Below are 22,376 nucleotides of genomic sequence, written 5' to 3'. Positions count from 1 at the left end.
CCTACAGGAAGGCTGGGGAAGGACTGTTTAGAAGGGATTGAAGTGATAGGATAAAGGGCAATGGTTTTAAACTGGAGCAGCATAGATTTAGGTTGGACATAAGGAAATTCTTTACAATGAGAGTGGTAAAATACTGGAATAGGCTGCTCAAGGATGTAGTTGAGGTCCTGTCCCTGGAGACATTCAAAATCAGACTTGAGGTGGCCTTGGGCAGCCTGATCTAGTTGGAGGTGACCCTGCTTGCTGCAGGGGGGTTGGACAAGATGACCTTTGAAGGTCCCTTCCAACCCAGTGCATCTGTGAAGTTAAGACTACCAAATATCTCATCTCTACAGGGACTCACAAAGCACATGAGAGAAGGGCTGGCAAGATAAGCAAAGGGGAGCATGAGCTGAGCAGAGTGTTGCTTTTGCAGCAACTCTTCAGGACAGCAGAGGACCCCAAGCCTTGCAGTCTTCAGCCTCACTGCCACCAGAGGCAGAGAGCTGGGGGGGAGGGGGAAGAGTAAGTGCCATGGTGCCATCAAGCTGAGAGACCCAAACACCTAAGGGAGAGACCCAAACACCAGACACCTAAGTGGAGTCATGCATAGCTGGAGCTGGTAAAGCAGCAGACTAGAGGGCAAGGCTCTGAGTCTTCAGTTCTGAAAAGCAGCTTTCACAGGAAAGATTACTTCAGTTTTCAAAGATCATTTTAACTGACAGCTCAGTGCTGCACAGAAACCTACCCAAGCAAAACACTACAGCTCTTTACAGTCTGAAGGCAAATCAGTATTTGGGCTTCCACACCTCCCTCCCTGACAAGTTAAGAGACATAGAAAGGCTGGGAGTGAGAGGGCTCATTTAAAGACCTGCCTAGATTTGTGAGGGCTGAGCAGTCACCTGAGGCTGCACCATTCACACTTTTAGAAATGCATTTCAGAATACATTGTGTCTTACAATGCAGAGGTATAAATCTCCAGCCCCACACAAAAAAAGGGCACCTAATCCTGAGGGGAGATTTTCTCCACACTCCAGCTAAATTTCATTAAGTACCTCTGTCTCAGAAGGGACAATGTAGGAAAAACATATGGGATACAGTGATGTGCCCCAAATGTGTCTAACTCTGGGGTTTTGAGAAATGGGTAGGTGGATGGGGGGAAGAAGGAAAGAATCAGTTCCCCAACTGAACCCTCTCCACAAAGCATGTCATGCCACCAAGCTGCCCACAGTTTTGAGGGACAGAGCAGGAAAGAGAGAGGGGATAAAGAAGGGAGAGTGGACAGAATGGATTATGCATTTTTGCAGGCTTAGTCTGCCTCAAATTTGTTCCATTTCTCCTCCACAGATAGAGGTGGGGAAGTGATGTCACATAATGCAACAGTAAAGCAGTAAAAGTTAGGCAAGAGATTCCAACAGGAAAGAATAGGAAACAGTGTACTGCAGCAAAACAGGAATAATTGTAAGTGCTTAGCAAGAAAATACAGTAACAGAGGGTGAGATAAAGATACACAAAAGGATGAGTGAACCTTGTCTAGCAGTGTGAGGACATGTACAGAGATTTCTGTTATAAGCTTTCAGTTACAACCTGAATGGCATCAACAAAAGCAGCATTTTAGAAAGCACAAGGAAGAACCAGCCCATGCAATTCATTGCCAGATTGTGCAAGACGCTACATGACTAAAGTGAAGATGAAAGAGACAAGAAAACCCACTGGAAATTTAAATAGGTCTGAGTGACTTCCAGATTTAAAACTCTTGCTGTATGCGGAAGGGGCATGGAGCCTCTGCACTAGTGTCACATGCGCTGGTGCTGCAGGGGTGTGTGAGCAAGCAGCCCCCTCAGTGCCAGCTCCAGAGCCACCAGCTGCAGGGCTGCCTGTGCTGGGTCCCCAAGAACCTGCCCACAGCACCACAGACCAGTAACCCACTCAGTCTGGCAGAGCCTATTAGCCTCACAGCTTCTGCAAGGGCAAAATTGGGTGAGCTTAGCAGCTCTATTTTAAAGACATCAGAAATGACTAAGCAGGACTGGAGATGAATCTTATTCAGCATCATTACCAGGCAGAGCTGAAATACAAGCCTTTGTTTCTAACTCCCACCATCTGAGGAGCTTAAAGCACTTCACAATTATTTAGCTTAGACTCTGTGAAGGGCTTGTATGCTATTATCCCCAATTTTACCAGCAGGAAAATGGTGAGGAAGGCAGAGAACATCATACCCAGTGACTCGCAGCCAGTTGGCAGCATGCTAGGACCTGATGCCTGCAGCCCCCCACTGCTGTGAAGCATCAGAAAGCAGGTACTCTGGTTTGCTGGTGCAATTCCCCAGGCTGTGCCCACAGGAACTGCCAGAAGTAAAAATGTTTACCTCTCCTCAATCCTCCCCCACTAACAGACAAATGCTTCCTTTCTATCCACAGCAGGAACAGAAAAAAAAGAAGGCAGAGCAACATAGGTTACCTTCCCCCCATACCCCCCCAAGGCTATTACAGAGAGATTTAGGCAGGTAAAGGAGGACAGTGAGAACAAAATACCCTGTGTCTAGCTGTGAAGGACCACCCAAGAGAAGGGACTGATTTTTTTTGTTGTCGTTGTTAAACTTTTTTTTCCTCTCTCTCTTTTTTTTTTTTTTAATGTCAGCTAAAGGGTAATTTCAAAGTGAAGGACATTTTACTCCTCTGGGGAGCTAATTACTGCAACAAAAGCACAGCCCAAACAGGCAAAGATGAATGTAACTCACAACACAGGAATTTCAACACCACCACTCACTCTGCTTAACTGATAGCCTGCCCAAAGGAAGCATACCCATGCTTCAGGAAGGCAGCAAAGCCACGGAGATGGCCTCACAGAGATTAGAACATCCGAGTTTAGGACGTCCAAATTCCACCTTAAATACACCAGAGGAGAAAAATGAAAACCAAAAAAACCACAGCACATAACACCCCCCCCCCCCCCCCCCCCAAGACCCGAACAAATAACCAAAACCCCCCAACATGCCAGGGAAAAAAAGAGTTTGAGCTTGCTGTTCTCACCTGGTTGAGATCACAGTATCACAGCATTGCCAAGGTTGGAAGAGACCTCGAGGATCATCAACTCCAACCTGTCACCACAGACCTCATGACTAGACCATGGCACCAAGTGCCACATCCAATCCCCTCTTGAACACCTCCAAGGATGGTGACCCCACCACCTCCCTGGGCAGCACATCCCAAAGCCTAACAACTCTCTTTGGGAAGAACTTTCTCCTCACCTCGAGTCTAAACTTCCCCTGGCACAGCTTGAGACTGTGTCCTCTTGTTCTGGTGCTGGTTGCCTGGGAGAAGAGACCAACCCCTTCCTGGCTACAACCTCCCTTCACGTAGTTGTAGACAGCAAGGTGGTCTCCCCTGAGCCTTCTCTTCTCCAGGCTAAACAATCCCCGCTCCCTCAGCCTCTCCTCACAGGGCTGTGCTCCAGACGTCTCCCCAGCTTTGTTGCCCTTCCCTGGACACGTTCAAGTGTCTCAATGTCCTTAAACTGAGGGGCCCAGAACTGGACACACCTATGTTATACCATTATTTAGCACTGACATCACCACTCTGTACCATTTTACACCAGTCAACACATCTAAGTGACAGGTTCTACAATTTGGTCACAACAACCCCATGCAGTGCTACAGGCTGGGGACAGAATGGCTGGAGAGCAGCCAGGCAGAGAGGGACCTGGGGGAACTGGCTGACAGCTGCCTGAACATGAACCAGCAGTGTGCCCAGGTGGCCAAGAAGGCCAGTGGCATCCCGGCCTGCATCAAGAACAATGTGGCCAGCAGGAGCAGGGAAGTCATTCTGCCCCTGGACTCAGCACTGGTTAGGCCACACCTTGAGTCCTGTGTCCAGTTCTGGGCACCTCAGTTTAAGAAGGCCATTGAGACACATGAACATGTCCAGAGAAGGGCAATGGGGCTGGGGAGAGGTCTGGAGCACAGCCCTGTGAGGAAAGGCTGAGGGAGCTGGGATTGCTTAGCCTGGAGAAGAGGAAGCTCAGGGGAGACCTTCTTGCTGTCTACAACTACCTGAAGGGAGGTTGTAGCCATGTGGGGGTTGGTCTCTTCTCCCAGGCAACCAGCACCAGAACAAGAGGACAGAGTCTCAAGCTGTGCCAGGGGAAGTTTAGGCTGGGTGTTAGGACGAAATTCTTCCCAGAAAGAGAGATTGGAATGTACATTGAAATGTACTGCCCAGGGAGGTGGTGGAGTCACCATCACTGGAGGTGTTTAAGAGGAGACTGGATGAGGCATTTGGTGCCATGGTTTAGTTGATCAAATGGTGTTGGTTGGACTCAATGATCTCAAAGGTCTTTTCCTACCTGGTTAATTCTATTCTATTCTAAACTTCTCTCTAACAGTGGTTCCCACTGCACAGCAGCCAAGTGGTTCATAGCAGGACCATAGCAAAATTCAGGGTGGAAGGGACTTCTGGGCATCTGTAGTGCAACTATGGGGTCAAGCAGGGTCAGCTATAAGGTTGGACCAGGCTGCTCAGAGCTTGATCCTGTCATATCTTGAAAAGCTCCAGACATGGAGCTTGCACAACCTCTTGAGGCAGTCTGAACACTTCTTGGTTTGATTTTTGCCTGCTGCTGTTCATCAGCAAAAAGCCTAACCTCCCCAGGACACAAGCTGCTTGCTCACGTACAAACACTTTCTGCTGCCTCTCAGGAGGAGAAGGCAGCACAGAAAGAAGAGCCCCCAAAGATTTCTATCAAAACTGGTAGATCCTTGTCTGCAAGATTGCCATCTCTCTCTTTGACATCTCCCTCAAGCAAAGCCACCTTTGGCTCAGTTGACGGCTGGAATAAACACACCCACCAAGGTCCACATGCCCCATGTGAGCAAAAGTGACTGCTCTTGCCCTGAGTCCCTCTAGGTACCCAGGAGCAGATGGTGCTCTTCTGAACGTGGCAAACCTGCAACATGACTTTCTCCCTCTGCTCTGTGTGCAGACAGATCTCGTACGGCAGCACTGACGAAGAAGAGAGGAAGCTGCTGGCAACAAGCAGCAGCAGCTGGTACAGGCTAATAAAAGCAATTTTTTTCCTTTTTGCCCATTACATGCCCTTTAGCTCTCCACAGAGATTCTAGAAAATTTTGGTTCAATGAAAAAGACCTGCTTGCTTCTCTTGAATGCTTGCCTGAGAAACATGCAACTCCTTCCCTGCCAGTGCTGCCTGGAATGCATAAACCATTCTTTCATCTCTCACGGCACCAAAGCCTCTCAGATACACTCTATAGCTTCCCATTCCAGCCATGAGCTCACAGCTTGCCACACAGTTCAAGGGCACAGAGGACCTGAACAAGACACATTAATAAAGGCATGGTCAGAGCACCTGTGGACTGAGCTCTGGTCTGGAGAGAGCTGCAAGTGACTCTGACAGCTCAGCATTTGAAGACGAGACCACCCCGAGAGCAGCTGCACCTTCTGCTGATCTTATGCAGTGCCCTTGCCCAGCACCACTCTCATGGCTGGTGCTTACACTGAAACTTCACTGCAGTGTGGTTGGCAACCAAAAAATGCACCCAGTCAGACAAGATACAGGGGAACAGATCAGACATCAAGGCATCTACCTATAAGGCCATTGTGAGACCAGTGAGAAATAGCAGAGACCAGAAGCATGACTGGGCTGAGAGGATAGAAAGAGAAGCCACTGTATGGCACCCAGTTAGTGTGAATCCTCTCTGGCCTCCTTCTACCCAAGCAGGAAGAAGACACTGGCAACTATCTTTGCAGGCACTACCAGCTCCTGCCCATTGCTGAGACAGCTATGTGCTGCTTGTTTCTTAAGTCTGCAGCAAAATTGTTCCTTCCCACTCTGCAGTACAGTGGAGGTTGTGGGCTCTCCTCCCACACAAACTCCTCTTTTTTTTCCCTGCTTTAACTTGTTTAGGATTGATGCTGTACAGCTGCTTCCCCCAAAATAAAAAGTATAAGAACTGCCACCTCCTCAAGTACTTTGAAACCTTTCCTACTGCTCTGTCACTATCTGTTAAAGAAAAACCTTAAAGCTTGATTTCTTCCCTCAAATCACTTACTCTGAATAACAGCTCAACATTTTTGGGAACACAGATAAAAAAACCCACTGAGATAAAAGTCTGAAGCTTCTGAAGAGGTTAGACCTAGGCTTCTAAGCTGTTATCTAAGGAAGGGTACAGGCACACAACCAACTCGTTGCAGAGATAGAGTGAAGTACAAATTTGCAGTGACTCAGGCCCTCTGCCATCCACTCACTTCTGCCCCACAGCAGAGCACAGCACTTATTTACCCTTCAACCTGAGAAGCTCAAATCAACATCCCAAGATTACACAACTCCTCTGCAGCTTCACCACCGAAATTGTTACACAAAGCCCTCCTCTTCTGCCCATATTGCTAGAGTTAAGACAATCAGTAATTCCAGTGACAACGTGGAAAACCCTGCTGCCTGGCCAGTGGTGATGCTGTTACTAGGATCATAGAATCAATAAGGTTGGAAAAGACCTCAAAGATCGTCAAGTCCAACCTGTCACCCAACACCTCATGGCTAACTAAACCATGGCTTCAAGTGCCATGTCCAATCCTTTTCTGAACACCTCTAGGGATGGGGACTCCACCACCTCCCTGGGCAGCACATTCCAATGGCCAATCTCTCTTGCTGGGAAGAACTTTCTCCTTACCTCCAGCCTAAACTTCCCCTGGTGCAGCTTGAGACTGTGCCCTCTTGTTCTGGTGCTGGTTGCCTGGAGAAGAGACCAACCCCCACCTGGCTACAACCTCCCTTCAGGTAGTTGTAGACAGCAAGAAGGTCTCCCCTGAGCCTCCTCTTCTCCAGGCTAAGCAACCCCAGCTCCCTCAGCCTCTCCTCACAGGGCTGTGCTCCAGACCTCTCCCCAGCCTCGTTGCCTTTCTCTGGACACATTCAATGTCTCAATATCCTTCTTAAACTGAGAGGCCCAGAACTGGACACAGGACTCATCTAACACAAGGCACATTGCCTGCAGTAGATGTCAAGGCAGTGTCTTCCATAAGAGAACAGAGTGAGACAAATCTGGAGTGCAGCCTTTATTTGTTGAAATTCACTGCATCCTTCTTGAGGCTGACTAAAGAGAGAGTGCCTATATGTTAGACTTGGGCTAGGCAGCTGATGCTGAGCTAAATGAATTCTTCCAGCAGTGGCTGAGAATATGGCTGCTTTTGGAAACTCCCCCCATGGGGCTTCTAGGCAATTGATGGAAACTCTAGGCTTCTGCTTGAATTGGGAAGACACATGGGCATATTGAAGAGGGGAGTTACAAAACAAGATCAGTTAAATGGGAGATCTGGAGAACATGCATACCTGACTGACAACTGCATCAGGGTCCTGGCCTTTTAACTGCTGGATCTGAGAATTATGTGGGCAGCTCCTTCTTTTGGAGAAGTTATGGACAGCAAAATATTTGCAGGTGAAGAAAAAAAAAACAGCAACGAGGCTGGTGAGAAATCTGGAGCACAAGGTTGGACTTGATGATCTCTGAGGTCTTTTCCAACCTTATTGATTCTATGACTGGAAGGCCACTCATGCAATCTTCTAAACAACTTCCTCCCTCCCCAAGTAAAAGACCATGAACTAACCTCACAATTTTGTCTCAGCCTCAAGGAACTGAACTCTCAAGGCAAGCAATGAAGTTGCAGATTTGTACATGGGCTAATCCTTTCTCATAAATCAACCATAAGGCCATGGTCTCATGACATCCTGAAGAGCTACACTCCTGGTGAGGTTATTTTCCACCACCTCTCTCAGCACCTGCAGCTGAGTCCTAAATTCTTCCTCCTAACACATCTCGCAGCTCAGGTGTAGCTCCTTCTTTTCAAAGATGTGTCTCAGGAGTCTGAGCAAATGATGTGATTCAGGAGGAGATGAGGAGAGAGACACAGCATGATGTATAAATGCTTCAAAAACAAGCTGGTGAAGGAAATTGAAGACTGATGAAAAAGTTCAAGTCTTGATACACATTTCCCAGTGGAGAAGGCCCTTGGAATGCATCACTGGCCTCAATCCCTGGTTCAGTGAAATTAGCACTTGCACTGCATGCCTAAATTCAGATAAGAGTCCCACAGAATGCCTGGAGAGCACTTCTTACCCCAGGCCACCAGAGAACACAGGTCCTCAGAGTGGTAGGATAGAATAGAATTAACCAGGTTGGAAGAGACCTCAAAGATCATTGAATCCAACCTATCATCCAACACCATCTGATCAACTAAATCATGGCACCAAGCACCCCATCCAGTCTCTTCCTAAACACCTCCAGTGATGGTGACTCCACCATCTCCCTGGGCAGCACATTCCAATGGCCAATCTCTCTTGCTGGGAAGAACTTCTTCCTCACATCCAGCCTAAACCTCCCCTGGCACAGCTTGAGACTGTGTCCTCTTGTTCTGGTGCTGGTTGCCTGGGAGAAGAGACCAACCCCCACCTGGCTACAACCTCCCTTCAGGGAGTTGTAGACAGCAAGAAGGTCTCCCCTGAGCCTCCTCTTCTCCAGGCTAAGCAACCCCAGCTCCCTCAGCCTCTCCTCACAGGGCTGTGCTCCAGACCTCTCCCCAGCCTCGTTGCCCTTTTCTGGACACATTCAGCTGTCTCAATGTCCTTTTTAAACTGAGGGGCCCAGAACTGGACACAGGACTCCAGGTATGGCCTAACCAGTGCTGAGTCCAGGGGCAGAATGACTTCCCTGCTCCTGCTGGTACTAGTTCCTGGACAAGATCTCAATGAAAGAAAAGGAACTCCAAGTGGAAACACCAAAAATGAAAGAAGGACCAACTATGCCTGCTGTTCATGATGGAAATGTAATTTTCAAGCCCACCCATCACATCTTTGAAGTCGACAAGACTATTTTTTAGCAGCTGCAGAGCCCTGGATACAGAGCATTCAACATTGCTCAGATGGCAGGAGCAAAGACACTGCCCAGCTGCTCTGGATGTCACAGTGCAGACAGCAGCCCTAACCAGTGTCCCATCCAGCCTCCATAAAAGCTCCCAGCTTCCCCATCACAGGGCTGTGTCACCCAGGCCAAAAGGGGAAAGGAACTCTTCAGCTCTTTCCCCAAACCACAAGACTCACAGAGCAGCAAGTCTAAAAATCAACAGTGCTCCAAACCCATCTATTTCACACATAAATGGAGAGAACAGAGGTGCTAACAAACCTGTCTCCCTCCAGGCTTTGAGTCTGCCAAAAATGAGCCACTCAATCTAATGAGTCAATTAAAAATTCATAAAGCCAACAAAAAAAAGTCTGTTTCTGAGAAAACGAGAACAATAACTCTCATTTAGCTTGGGTACCTCTTCTTGCAGCAACAAACAAAGCCAGCCTGAAAATCCATGACCTGTAGCTCAGAGCTAAAATGACAGAAAACAAAAGTGCATGCTCTGCCCAGTCCTGCAGAGAGAGGCTCCTTTCCTTAGCAGGACTTGTGGGTCTCACAGGGCTTGAGTCAGTACCAGGTCATGTAAATGGGAGTCAGGGGAGGCCTTCTGTAAGGACAGCAGCACTCTGTGCTGGGTTAGGAACTGGCTGGAGGGCAGAGCCCACAGAGTGGTGATGAATGGTGCCACATCCAGCTGGCAGCCAGGCACTAGTGGCATCCCCAAGAGATCAGTGCTGGGTCCCATCCTGTTCAATATCTTTCTTGATGATCTGGATGAGGGGATTGAGTCCATCATGAGTAAATTTGCAGATGGCACCAAGTTGGGAGCAGGAGTTCATCTGTTAGAGGGTAGAAGGACTCTGCAGAGGGACCTTGACAGGCTGGACAGATGGGCAGAGGCCAAGAGGATGGCATTGAACAAGTCCATGTGCCAGGTTCTACACATTGGCCACAACAACCCCAGGCAGTGCTACAGGCTGGGAACAGAGTGGCTGGGAGCAGCCAGGCAGACAGGGACCTGGGGGTACTGGTTGAGAGTAGGCTGAACACGAGCCAGCAGTGTGCCCAGGTGGCCAGGAAGGCCAGTGGCATCCTGGCCTGCATCAGGAAGAGTGTGGCCAGCAGGAGCAGGGAAGTCATTCTGCCCTTATACTCAGCACTGGTTAGGCCACACCTGGAGTCCTGTGTCCTGGTCTGGGCCCCTCAGTTTAGGAAAGATGTTGAGCTGCTGGAAGCTGTCCAGAGAAGGGCAACAAAGCTGGGGAGGGGTCTGGAGCACAGCCCTGTGAGGAGAGGCTGAGGGAGCTGGGGTTGCTTAGCCTGGAGAAGAGGAGGCTCAGGGGAGACCTTCTTGCTGTCTACAACTCCCTGAAGGGAGGTTGTAGCCAGGTGGGGGTTGGTCTCTTCTCCCAGGCAACCAGCACCAGAACAAGAGGGCACAGGTTCAAGCTGAGCCAGGGGAAGTTTAGGCTGGAGGTGAGGAGAAACTTCTCCACAGAAAGAGTAATTGGCCATTGGGATGTGCTGCCCAGGGAGGTGGTGCAGTCCCTGTTTCTGGAAGTGTTCAGAAAAAGATTGGACGTGGCACTTGAAGCCATGGTTAAGTTAGTCATGAGGTGCTGGGTGACAGGTTGGACTTGATCTCTGAGGTCTTTTCCAACCTTATTGATTCTATGACTTGTCCTCTACAACTCATTGCAGAACACACTCTAGAAAATCCAGTTCCTGCCAGTTTGGTTAAACCACAGAAAACTCCTCTGCAGATGCACACATTCAAAACACAACTGCCCCTAAGTCACTTCTGAAGTGAATTTTCAGAAATTAATTAAGCTAAACCAAATGAAGGCCCCAAGCATCCATGAAGGGGCATAATGTGATTTAACTAATCCACTAAAAGTAACTTCAGATCAATTTCCTTGAGCATGCCCGAAACCCGTAACCCCCATAGCCAACATCCTTAAAGCACTCTTCACAGGGTTTTTGTGGAGTTCCAGATCTTAGGTGCCTTGTCCCTGTAGCAAGAGTAGGACAGAGCGAAAAGCATATTAACACTGCATGCTCTGGGCTGGCCACCCAAGCAGCTGCTGAGCTAGGGTTAAACTTCCTGGGAGAGCTGTGGATGAGCTTCCTGCTGTCCAGCCATCAGACAGGCTGGCTATGGACACCCACATACTCATCCTGTGCAGCCCCACCTAGCAACTTATGCAGATACCCTCACTTGTTCCAAGGGCTCACCTGTAAGGCTCACAGACTGGGTTCCAGAGGGTGCAGCTCCCTAGCAGAGCTTCCTAGCTGCAAACTCTGACTGCAACCTCGCCCTGACCTCAGGCAATTTCTTTTAGTGGGTGTTGGTTTTCAACGGGCTCTGCTCCCTAAAGTGACTTCACAGGGGCAGTGCTGACTCACTCTTGTTTAAACTGAAGGGGGAACTGCAAACCTGGACACCCGAAGCAAATCACAGAGCTACAAACAGCAACAAAAGCAAACAAACAGAAAAGAGTATCCAGGTGTCTATATCCCACTGCTCAGGAACATCAGATGGGAAAGCAGGCACCAAAATAAGTGCCTGCAGCCAGGCTGTGGGGCTTCATCTATGAGTGTGTCTGGGCTGGCACCTCTGAAGGGAACGAGCCAAAATGCACATGAAATGGAGACAAGTAGTCCAACCTAAAGAAGGGCTATTGTGATTTAAATTCACACCTCAGCTCCTTCCACAACGGGTTTCCTGTGTCAACAAGGCAACACCCTGACTGGCTAGCAGGTTGTAAGGCAAAGTGGTTACCAAGCCAGAGACTTGCAGGCTCAGGAAGGGCTCCCAAAGAAAGCAAGCCTGCTGCCTGAGGGCTTAAATTTGCTAGCATGGCATCTCTGCCGTGGCAGAGTTTAGGAGTCCTTCAGCCAAAGAGTGTGATGGAAGCTATTTAGCTGCTGGTTAGCAAATTAGAGACTTCAAATCCAGTCCCATTTTGAAATACAGAAAGCAAGCTGAACCTTGGAAAAGGTCGAAAGAGTTAGAGAGGTGCCATGGAAATCCTCTAGATTTTTAAGAGCTTGTTCTCAATTTTTCTAACAGATAAAAAACCAGCCCAAAGCAAATCCCCCATGCTCATCCACGGACAACTCAATTTGATTTAGTTTCAGGACATAATCAGCACTGCCCTCTATTATGAGCCTGAAAACAACCATCCCTCCTGTTCCCTTTAAGTACTGCTTGTTATTGCTTCTTTCTTCCCCACTGCTATTTTGCCAGCTTTGGCACATGTCTCTCTCCTCTGCAGCTTTTGCCATCTGGAGCAATCTCTACACCTCTCTGCGTAAATCCGTTCCACATCCCTCTCGCTTTCAGCCACGACTTCAAACGTTCCCCTCCCCAGCTACACTGCCTGGTGTCTCGTCTTCGTAATGGCCCTTATTACTAGAGAAAGCTTGGTATCCTCTGCATCCCTGCATGCTGATTTCCTGCAATTCACACCACCATGTTCCCTGCTCTACACTTCTTTTCTCCCTTCCTGTTTTTTCCTGACAGCTTCTGGAACCACACCGCACACGAGGGGTTCATGCATTTGTGCTGCACACTGGCTGGGAGCCACCCCGTTGCCCCCAGCCACGTCATTAGCAGGACAGCTTACCCACGAGGTTCATCTTGGCACTGTAACTCCCGAAGTACCTCTCGTCAGTGTTGGGCGTGTGGCACTCGTACTCGCCAGCATCCCGGTCCTGCAGCTCGGTGATGTGCAGCAGGACAGCATCCCCCTGCACTCGCTCCACATAGATCCCTCGGCTGCGCACGCGCTGGGTGTAGATGGCGTAGGGGAAGGAGGGGTCCACGGTGCTGACGATCTGCACCTCCCGCTCCGGGGCAGAGGGCAGGTAGATGGACCACTGGAAGTTCTGCTCTGATGGACCCTGGTAGCCGCTCACCTTGCACCACAGAGTGATGTGGGATCCCTCTGTGCGGTAGAGAGGTCCTTCCTGCACTGTCACTTTCCGCTGGGCCAAGGCCATGCCTGTAGGATAAGAAGAGTCCAGCATTACTTTTTGGTAGGCAGCCCCACTGCCTCCCCACAGATGTACCCATCCTACTCCTTCTGCAACCATGCTCAGCAACATAAGGCTTCACACCCCATTTTAAAGCTGGCACAGCAGCCCCTGAGCCATGCTGCAGATTTCCTACTGACTCAAGCAAAGTGTTTTTAAAGCGCCCCATGAAAAAAGTACCGTGGAAGTAAAATAAAACATTTTGTAGCTGTAAGAATCCAGGCATAAAGAGGTACTCTGCTTCATGAGAACAATCCAGAAAGCCAAGCTAATAGGGCTTTGTTTTCAGCGCTACTCTTATTTTACAGCCCCATCACTCTGTGACCCCAGCCATGTGATGCTGCTGGAGGGCACATGGCCACTCTGCAGCTATCTGGTGCCACTGGTAGGGCTCCCTGGTTCAGCAGCAGCTCCTCCTGGCCCAGCCCAATCAAGGCTATGTTCCATCAGGAGGGAGGCTCATGTGCAAACCAGGAGGCTATGCTCCCTCTTCTTGGGTTTCTGGGCCACCCAACAGCAATGGCACAAGTGCTCAGCCTCCGCCGTTTGGCTGGAACAACATCCCATTCCTTTCCCCCTCAACCCAGCACACCATCTCAAGTCTCTGTCACACTTGTGAAAGCACACAGGAAAACACCACATTTCCAGCACTGCCTTCCTAAGTCTATTGGAGACGAGTATATTTAGGACATAACAAAACCAATTAAAGTTAATGGAGGGAGTGGACATATTACACCAGGACCCCTGGCTGCTGGAAATCAAGACCCAGCCCCGCGCTTTGTACGCACGCAAACTCTTGCAGCACGGAACAAAGACAATCCCGCAGCACGGCGACTGCGATCTGCTGTATTTTTACACAGATTATGGATGGCTGGCCCTTGGGCTCATGGCACATTACCAGCACGGCCCTCCAGGGGCCAGATAAATTACAGCAATCTATCTTGTTTGTTGCTACATCAAAGGCTGGAGGTCTGGAGCCCACGGTGGGTGTTCATCGGTTATTGAGTTACCGGCAGCAAGCGCACATGGCGAAGCCAATCACCCCGGCTTCTGTGACCGCTTGCTTGCCATTATAAAACAGCAATAAGCCGATTTAAAGCCGGTCCTGCATAATCACGTTTGCAAATTTCATCCTCTGTGTGCCAGTGCATGTTGGGGTTTCCTCCCTCCCTCTCTTATTTTCAACAACAACGTTCAAGCCCAGAGAAGAATTTAACCTTTCAGAAGCTACCATCCTGCAGGTGGAAGAGGTAGGCTGACATCTAGGGAACTACCGACTCAATCCCACCCTCTGGACATGGATGTCCAGATACGAAGTTCTTCTCTACAGCTAGCCTGGACTGGAGCCAGAAGAGATACTTCTTACCAGCTTAAAACAAATTGTGAAAAATGGGTTCAGCACATCCATCAGGCCATGCAGCTGAACAGATGGAGTGCAATTCAAACTATTAACTTGGGCTCAGCTCGCTGCTGCTCCAAATTATTTCATAAAGAGTAAAAAGAAACATAATGTGATTTAAGGGGAGGACAGGGAAAACTAGCACGTCCAAAACAAATGGGAGAGGAACAGCAGAGGCACTGTTTGCTGTACCAATCTCTTCATCTTGGGGAAAGATACCACTAGAGACAGTTAACACATCTAAGGTGCTGACAGCCTCTTCTCTCACCCCACAAAGGCCAAAGGACAAAGCACAAATACTGCAGCCTTTTGAAGTGAACTGTTTTTGAAGTAGCAGGAAGGGAAAGACCTTTATGGCACACCTAAAGACAGCCCATAATGCAATTTCTTTGTGCACATATAGCCTTGCTACAGCATACAGATAACCTTCATGTAATTCAAATTGCACCACAAGGCAAACATGCAGTGGTGGGAAGTAAAAGAGGCACACACAAAACTCATTTAAGTATTTCTCAGCTGAGTGCACGACCTTGTTTTGCAGAGTTTTAATGCAGTGCTGGTTTGGATTTTTTTTAATACAGAATTCTTTGAGGAGTTTTCCAACTATCCAGGTGAATAACAATTTTATCAGATGCCTACTGACCATTCCAAAGCTCACTGGCAATTACGACCTCAAAGACCCAGAGCACAGATCTTTGCATCCTGATGCATGCAGCCTTTTGGTAGATAACAAATCCCACCACCCTCATGACCAAGCACTAATGTGGGCTTCCTTCTTCCTTAGCCAGTGGTTTTTTTCATTCCTTGCTTGTAATCCTGCAACCCAGAGACCTGCTCCAGGCTCAAAAGGCACCCACTTTCTATGTTCCTCCTCTCCTATTCCCTCTGGTCCTGGATTTCTGCACCTTCCTGATCCAGTCAAAAGTCTGAGGGAAGAGCTCAAAAGCTCTTGCTTGTTGCAACTCCAGAAGCCCAAGTAGCTGAGGGACTGAAGAAGGATGTGCAGAAAAGGCCCTACCCAGCTCCACTATGGAAGGATTAACACAGTCAGGATTTTGCTACAACTTGCAGCAAGTTTCTGTTCAGCTTTTGAGAGGCGAGACACAAAGACTCAGCAGAGCTGGTGGATCTCCAAAGGGGCAGGGAGTATATCCCCAGCGCTCCTCCCCCTGCCTCATCACACTCCTGCTCTGACACAGATGGCCACAAATGCTTTTCAACACTTAAAAGAAATCCACATAGCAGAAGCAGAGACGCTGCTCCAAAAAATCATTTTAACTGAGAAAGAGGAGGAGGCAATCAATCAGCCTGAGACAGGCATCCACCACTACCAGTCTTCTCCTCAAACAATTAACTTGCTGCACAGTGAAGGGTGTTTGGCAGTTTCCAAGCTCTGGGAATCACTGTATCCAACAGCGGGCAGTATGAAGAGAAGAACTGCATTTCTTAGCAAGTAAGTGTTCTGATGAACGAAAATAATGTGCCTGAGATCCCATTTTAAACTCTTATCTTTCCCTCTCAAAGCAAGAGAGGAGCTCACTGGAAGAGGAGCTGTGCGCTTCACACCTCCCCTAGGAGGCCTGGGAGAGAGTTCTGGTGGCATTTGGCTAGGACTTCACTGGCACAGCTGGCTTTTAATTGCAAATCCAAAATAATTTACTGACAATGCAAGGGCTGGTACAAAGGAGGTAGGGAGCCAAGAACTACTTTAAAATTAATAAGAAATTATAGGTTTGTGCATCTGGGTTGGTTTTTTTTTTTTCCTCCCCAAAATAAAACCAACACAGCAGCAAATCCCCTACAATCTGGAGGAAGCATTCCCTGATCTTAATCCCCTTCACATGAGGGCTATTGTTACCTGCCTTCTGAGCTGAGAGTAAGCCAAACAATGGACAGGCAGCTCTCAACTCTTCCATTGGCTTACCCATCTCCCAGGCCCTGTCTTGGAGACTGGTCACAAGGGATATGGAGAAGGCTGAGGTGCTCAATGACTACTTTGCTTCAGTGTTCACTGGCAAGTGCTCTAGCTGCACTGCCCAAGCTCCAGAAAACAAAGGCAGGGAGTAGGAAAAGGATGATCCACCCATTATTAGCAAATATTCAGTTTGAGAGCATCTAAAGAACCTGAAAATGCACAAGTCCCTGAGGGCTTGATGAGATCCACCCTGAGAGAACTGGCAGATGAAGACACCAAACCACTGACCATCATATTTGAAAACTCATGGCAATCTGGTGAGGCCCCTGCTGACTGGAAAAAGGGAAACATAATCCCCAATCCCCAAAAAGGGAAAAAAGGAAGACCCCAGAAACTACAGGTGGGTCAGTCTCACCTCTGTGCCTGGCAAGATCACAGAGCAGATCCTCCTGAAGGCTCTGCTAAGGCAAAACAGAAAATGAAGAAAAAGTGATTGGTGGTAACCAACACGGCTTCACCAACGGCAAGTCATTCCTGACAAGCTTGGTGGCTTTCTGTGATGGAGTCAATAGCATCAGTGGATAAGGGAAGAGCAACTGATGTCATCTACCTGGCCTTGTGTAAAGTGTTTGACCCTGTCCTGCATGACATCCTGGTGACCAAACTGGAAAAATACAGACTTGAGGGACAGACCACTCACTGGATAAGGAATTGGCTGGATGGTTGCACTCAGAGGGTTGCATTCCGTGGCTCAATGTCCAAATGGAGACCAGTGGCAAGTGACATCCCTCAGGGGTTAAACAACACTGGTCCCAGTGTTGTTTAACATCTTTGTTAGTGTATTGACAGTGGGATTGAGTACACTCTCAGCAAGTTTGCAGGTGCAGAGGAGGGCCACAAAGTGATCAGAGGCCTGGGTCACCTCCCCTGTGGAGACAGGCTGAGGGAGCTGGGGCTGTTCAGCCTGGAGAAAAGGTTCCAGGGAGACCTTATAGCAGCCTTCCAGTACCTGAAGGGAGCCCACAAGAAAGCCCGGAAGGGAGTTTTTACGAGGGCTTCTAGTGACAGAACAAGAGTGAATGGATTGAAGCTTGAGGAGGGTAGATTTAGACTGGATATTTGAAAGAAATTATTTACAGTAAGGGTGGTGAGACACTGGAACAGGCTGCCCAGGGCGGGTAGGGACAGAATGACCAAGACCCCCTCAAACACTCTCCTTATCTCCAAGAGGGTTGCTCATGCCTGCACCACACCCACAGGTGCAACAGCAAGTGGCATCAAGCTATCAACTGTTATCACTGCCAGTAGACCTCTAAACTAAGGGAGAAATTTGAGCTCTTGGAGTATTATCCTGGGTCTCTAATCATTAGAGAGCAATTAAAAAAATAAAGTCTTTGTACTCTTAGCATCTTCCAGAAGCATAGGTCTGAGAGTGCTGAACATCAAGTAGATTACATAGCTTAAGGAGATGCTTTTAGGGGCAGAAACTTTACAGCAGTCTTCCCAGACTGAGAAGCTCTAAAGAAGTATTTGTCAGTAACTGATAATGCTAATCCTAATTCTGCTTTAAAAATTACTTTGTGCCTTTGACTACAACTACTAGACAGAAAACATTTCCAGAAACACCCCTGTCCCTCCTCTCACTATCCTCTCCTCTCACTTGAGCAAATAGAGCACACTTGGGTTATTGTCACCATTGTTTTCTCAATTTGTAACTGCTCCTGAAAAGTAACAGCAATGATAAACACTAGGGAATGACTTCTATGTGAGAAATATTAGAGCAGGCAAGGACTCTGGCCTGGGAAAAAAGATGACTTCAGAAAGATCTAGTAAAGGTCTATATTAACATGCATGCCATGGAGACAATGGTCAAGAATTGACAATTTACCATCTCTTCCATTTAAAACACCAAGGACCAACAACTGAAACTGGTCAGATTCAGTTTAATAACAAGTGAAGCAGTTCCTGTAACAGCACATGGTAGACCTGGGGGTGCCGTTGGTGAGAGATGCTGTGAATATGGGAAGTTTACACAGGTCAAAATGTGAGTAGGACAAGTACTTGAAAGAGGACTACTAAACAGGTAGACCACACCAGGTTTGGGAGGCTCCCCAAACAAGCTACAATTGCATGGCTGTCTGCCTGCAACTTTTTGAGACACAACACTGAGCTAAATGGAGGACACCTTAGTCTGAACCAGTACAGCTCTCCCCATACCTCTCTCACAACCTGTCATTGGGGGCTGTTTCAACCATATGGGTCTGTGGACTATGCATTGGCTATAACACAACAGAAGCTAAAAGAGACAACATCTCAGCTTTTTCTCTGGAAGTGAAGCTCTCTCTGAACATGGCCAACTGAACTGCCTCCCCCAAAACACCTGCAAAACCGAACCAGGAGCCTGTGCAGGGAAGGGAAGCGTGCATAAATCCTGTTTGGCTATGACAAATTATCATCTGCACCAGACCCCAGGACCTGGCAGACAGTTCCCAGTAATGAAGACAATAAAGGCACGAGTGCTAAAGAGCAGTTATGCTAAAGCATCTACTTCCTAGCTTGAAAGATGCTCTGGGCACACAAAACCGAAGAGCAGGTGCAAGCGCCGAGTGCATCACAGCTTGTGGCAACTGCTGCCCTGTCACAGGCTTGCTCAGGCAAAAGCTGTGCAGGAGCCCAGATTTGCCACCCAGCTGGCTTTTGTTCTCCAATGCACTGTGTGATGCAGTTTGAAGAGAGACCAGTGCCAGCAAACCCTTCCTCTGGTTGTGCTCAGCATCTTCAGCCCTGGCCCAATGCCACAAGAGGCAGCAAGCACACCTGTCCCCCACTGTAAGCATGGGTGAGCAAAGGATGCCATGCCCACAAGGAAAGTGTTTTCAGCCAGTCCAAGGGTGTTGTGGCTTTATTAGGCAGTGTTGTTAATTTCTTGCTTCCCCTCTATCTCCCACACACTCGCAGACCACCACAAACAAGGATGGCAGCACTGCAGGACGATGCCATAGCCTACAGCTCACAGATAGCAGGCAACAGGGAACAGCAGGGCAGGCAGAAGCAGCCTTTGATCTGCAGCAGTTTGTGTGTTGACTACTTTCACAAGTTAACAGGCCACATGCAGTTAAGTGCAGCTCAGCAACTCATTCCTCCTCAGCTTTTCCGTTCCCCTACCCCATAAGAGACATCATGCCCTGCACAGGTCTTTGCTTCCAGCAGGTCACTGAGGGACAGTTAACATACTCCAAGCTCATATTCCATCTGAACTGCAATTAATTTTTCAGTCTCCCTTAGGCATGATACTTCCCATGGGATGGTCCTTCTCTCCCTTCTGTCCCTCAGCTCTTAACCAAGACCAGCTCTTTCTTAGCCCTGCTTTTTCTGTGAGCTTCACAGCAAAGACCAATATCCACAGAACAGTGTTTTGTTTCAAGAAGGATCTTCCAAGCTCATCACTGTCCAGCCACTGAGAACACTTCCCCAAAGGGTCATTTTATTTTACACTGCCTAAAGACTAACACAAGTCCTTATAAGAGGCTCTGCTCCAATAGGCAACACCAAAACAGAGACAATCTTCTAGCTACACACACCTGCTATTCTGTGCAATCTCCTGTTAACATGCACAAATAGGAATTGGGTTTAGGCTTAATTTTTGCTTAAATGAGACACAGCAGGGACAATCTCTGTACATTGCAACCTGCTGCCAGATGGAAAACAACAACAATGCTATCAGAAGAAAACATGTGGCAACCCTCCCCCCACCCCCTTACTGTAAAGCCTCATTCTGGGAAAATACAGTATTTCACTTGATGCATTTTTTTTGTCGTGTCAGGAGAGCTCAGTGGACTGAAAGGCTGGCTGGAGCCACCTGCAGAACAACTCTGTCCCTTCTGCTTTGATGTTTGCATCAGGGTGCTCGATTCCCTTTCCTCCTTCTCCACTCCTGTCACCACCCCAGCACATGGACTGTCCTTCCTGAACCAACTTAAAATGCTACTAATTCCTCATTCAAATTCCTCCCACTGCTGAGCCAGCCAAGGATGGCTAAGTAGAGAGGTCAGCCAGGAACAATTTATACAATAATTGGTATGGAAATATCACAATCAGTGGGGAAATATCAAAGCATGGGCAAACAAGACAGGAGCTGCAATGAAGCTCTTTGTTCTTCCACCACAACCGCTCTCACTCGTCCCTGCTTGCTGCTCTGTCTTACAGTCACTCACTTCTACAGCAGATGTTTACTGTCTTTTAAGAAAAATGTTTTCAATAAATATGAAAGGGGTGACATTTCTTTTAATCACCATAGATTATTCTGGCCTGTGACTAGCTTCCCAGCTCCTGACTGCAAAAGAGGTCTTGTACTTCTGCTATAATTATTATGCAGTCAGTCAGACATCCAACTCCCTCGCCAAGATCAGAGCCATTTTTCATCCTTTGGTTCTTCTCAGATCTGGTCCTTATATTGACAGACAACTTCTTACTTTCCCCAGTACAGCACTGCCGTTCTGCAGCTGCACAGTGTTAAATGTGATTTGCCCTTGTGAGTTTTTTATTTATTTATTGTACAAGCAAATCTCATACTCCATGGATGTCACATCCTGCTAACTGCTCCTTCTCTGTGTCTACAATCATGCATGTTCAAATTCACTTGTTTTAGTATCCCCTTAGAATGGCACCTTCTTGAGCCACAGATCTTGTCTATTACTACAACCTTTAAACTTCTAAAAATGCTGGAAGGAGGAAGGAATAATTCATTATTCTGCCCCTGTACTCAGCACTGGTTAGGCCACACCTTGAGTCCTGTGTCCAGTTCTGGGCTCCTCAGTTTAGGAAAGATGTTGAGCTGCTGGAAGGTGTCCAGAGAAGGGCAACAAAGCTGGGGAGGGGTCTGGAGCACAGCCCTGTGAAGAGAGGCTGAGGGAGCTGGGGTTGCTTAGCCTGGAGAAGAGGAGGCTCAGGGGAGATCTTCTTGCTGTCTACAACTCCCTGAAGGGAGGTTGTAGCCAGGTGGGGGTTGGTCTCTTCTCCCAGGCAACCAGCACCAGAACAAGAGAACACAGTCTCAAGCTGCACCAGGGGAAGTTTAGGCTGGATGTTAGGAAGAAGTTCTTCCCAGCAAGAGAGATTGGCCATTGGAATGTGCTGCCCAGGGAGGTGGTGGAGTCACCACCACTGGAAATGTTTAAGAGGAGACTGGATGAGGCACTTGGTGCCATGGTTTAGTTGATTAGATGGTGCTGGGTGATAGGTTGGACTCAATGATCTCAAAGGTCTTTTCCAACCTGGTTAATTCTGTTCTACTCTATACATTGGAAGCTCAGAAGACAAGAAACAATAGTCATGGACTTGAACAGCAGAGATACAAGCTGGACATGGGAGCTAGGTATATCTTTAACTTTCCAGAAGCAAGGCAATTAAGGTAGCATAAAGAGTGCTTTATAAGGCTGAATTCTGTCACAGTACAGCACCCTCTGGAAGACAGTTACCTTCCTCAGGAATACCTGCCATAGGGCGTGCCAGATGAGATCTCCCTGCTCTTACAGTTCTGTTGTTCTTAAACATCCACCCAGAAAGTAGATTTGAAAGTTACTTGGCTGCACTGAAGTCTGAAATTACTTTTTAATCTAGTATAGCTTTACTTAGATAAGTCAGAATCAAGCATCCAGAAGCCTGACAGCCATGCCTGTGGTCAGAGAAAAGTGATAGATACCCTGCAAAAGCAAGCAGGATGACAGGACAGCCTTCCTGGACACAGATTCCTGAGCTCCCAAGCTCATGGCGCTTTGCCTCCTTACTTCCCACCAGCTTTGAAGAAGCTGGTGGATCAAGGTGAACCTGATGTAAAAGGTGAACAATGGTGCTGATGTACAAGAGAAAACCTGAGTTCACTGTCCCCCTGGCTCAGATTCATGCTGGTAAATGAGTGTTGTGGGCTGAAATATTTTTGTGCAACACACTTACTGCTTATTATAGTTTGACTGTTTTCCTGCAAAAATGTGGTGGGAAAGAATCTCTTATAATATGCAAACCTTGTATTCCCCAAAAGAGAAACCAGTTTTGACTAACCCCACAGATCAGCAAAGAGCTCCAGTAGCAGGACGGACTGTTTTCTGTATACAAGGTAGAGTCTGTCCTGTGAATCT

At 48.0% G+C, this 22,376-nt stretch overlaps 1 protein-coding gene across 2 annotated transcripts in view; it reads right to left on the bottom strand.

Annotated features, from left to right (window-relative positions):
* IGSF3 (immunoglobulin superfamily member 3) overlaps positions 1–22,376 on the bottom strand; it is a 119,965-nt gene that overhangs the window by 75,430 nt on the left and 22,159 nt on the right. For both annotated transcript variants that reach the window (XM_068144691.1, XM_068144692.1), the window contains exon 2: positions 12,520–12,897. In XM_068144691.1, coding sequence (XP_068000792.1) covers positions 12,520–12,897 — 378 coding nt within the window. The remainder of the gene's footprint in view (positions 1–12,519; positions 12,898–22,376) is intronic.

Source organism: Melanerpes formicivorus, unplaced genomic scaffold, assembly GCF_026170545.1.
Source record: "Melanerpes formicivorus ecotype bairdi unplaced genomic scaffold, bMelFor1.0.p_v2 SCAF_11, whole genome shotgun sequence".
NCBI classification, from domain to species: Eukaryota; Metazoa; Chordata; class Aves; order Piciformes; family Picidae; genus Melanerpes; species Melanerpes formicivorus.
This window is presented reverse-complemented; position numbering and strand designations above follow the sequence as displayed.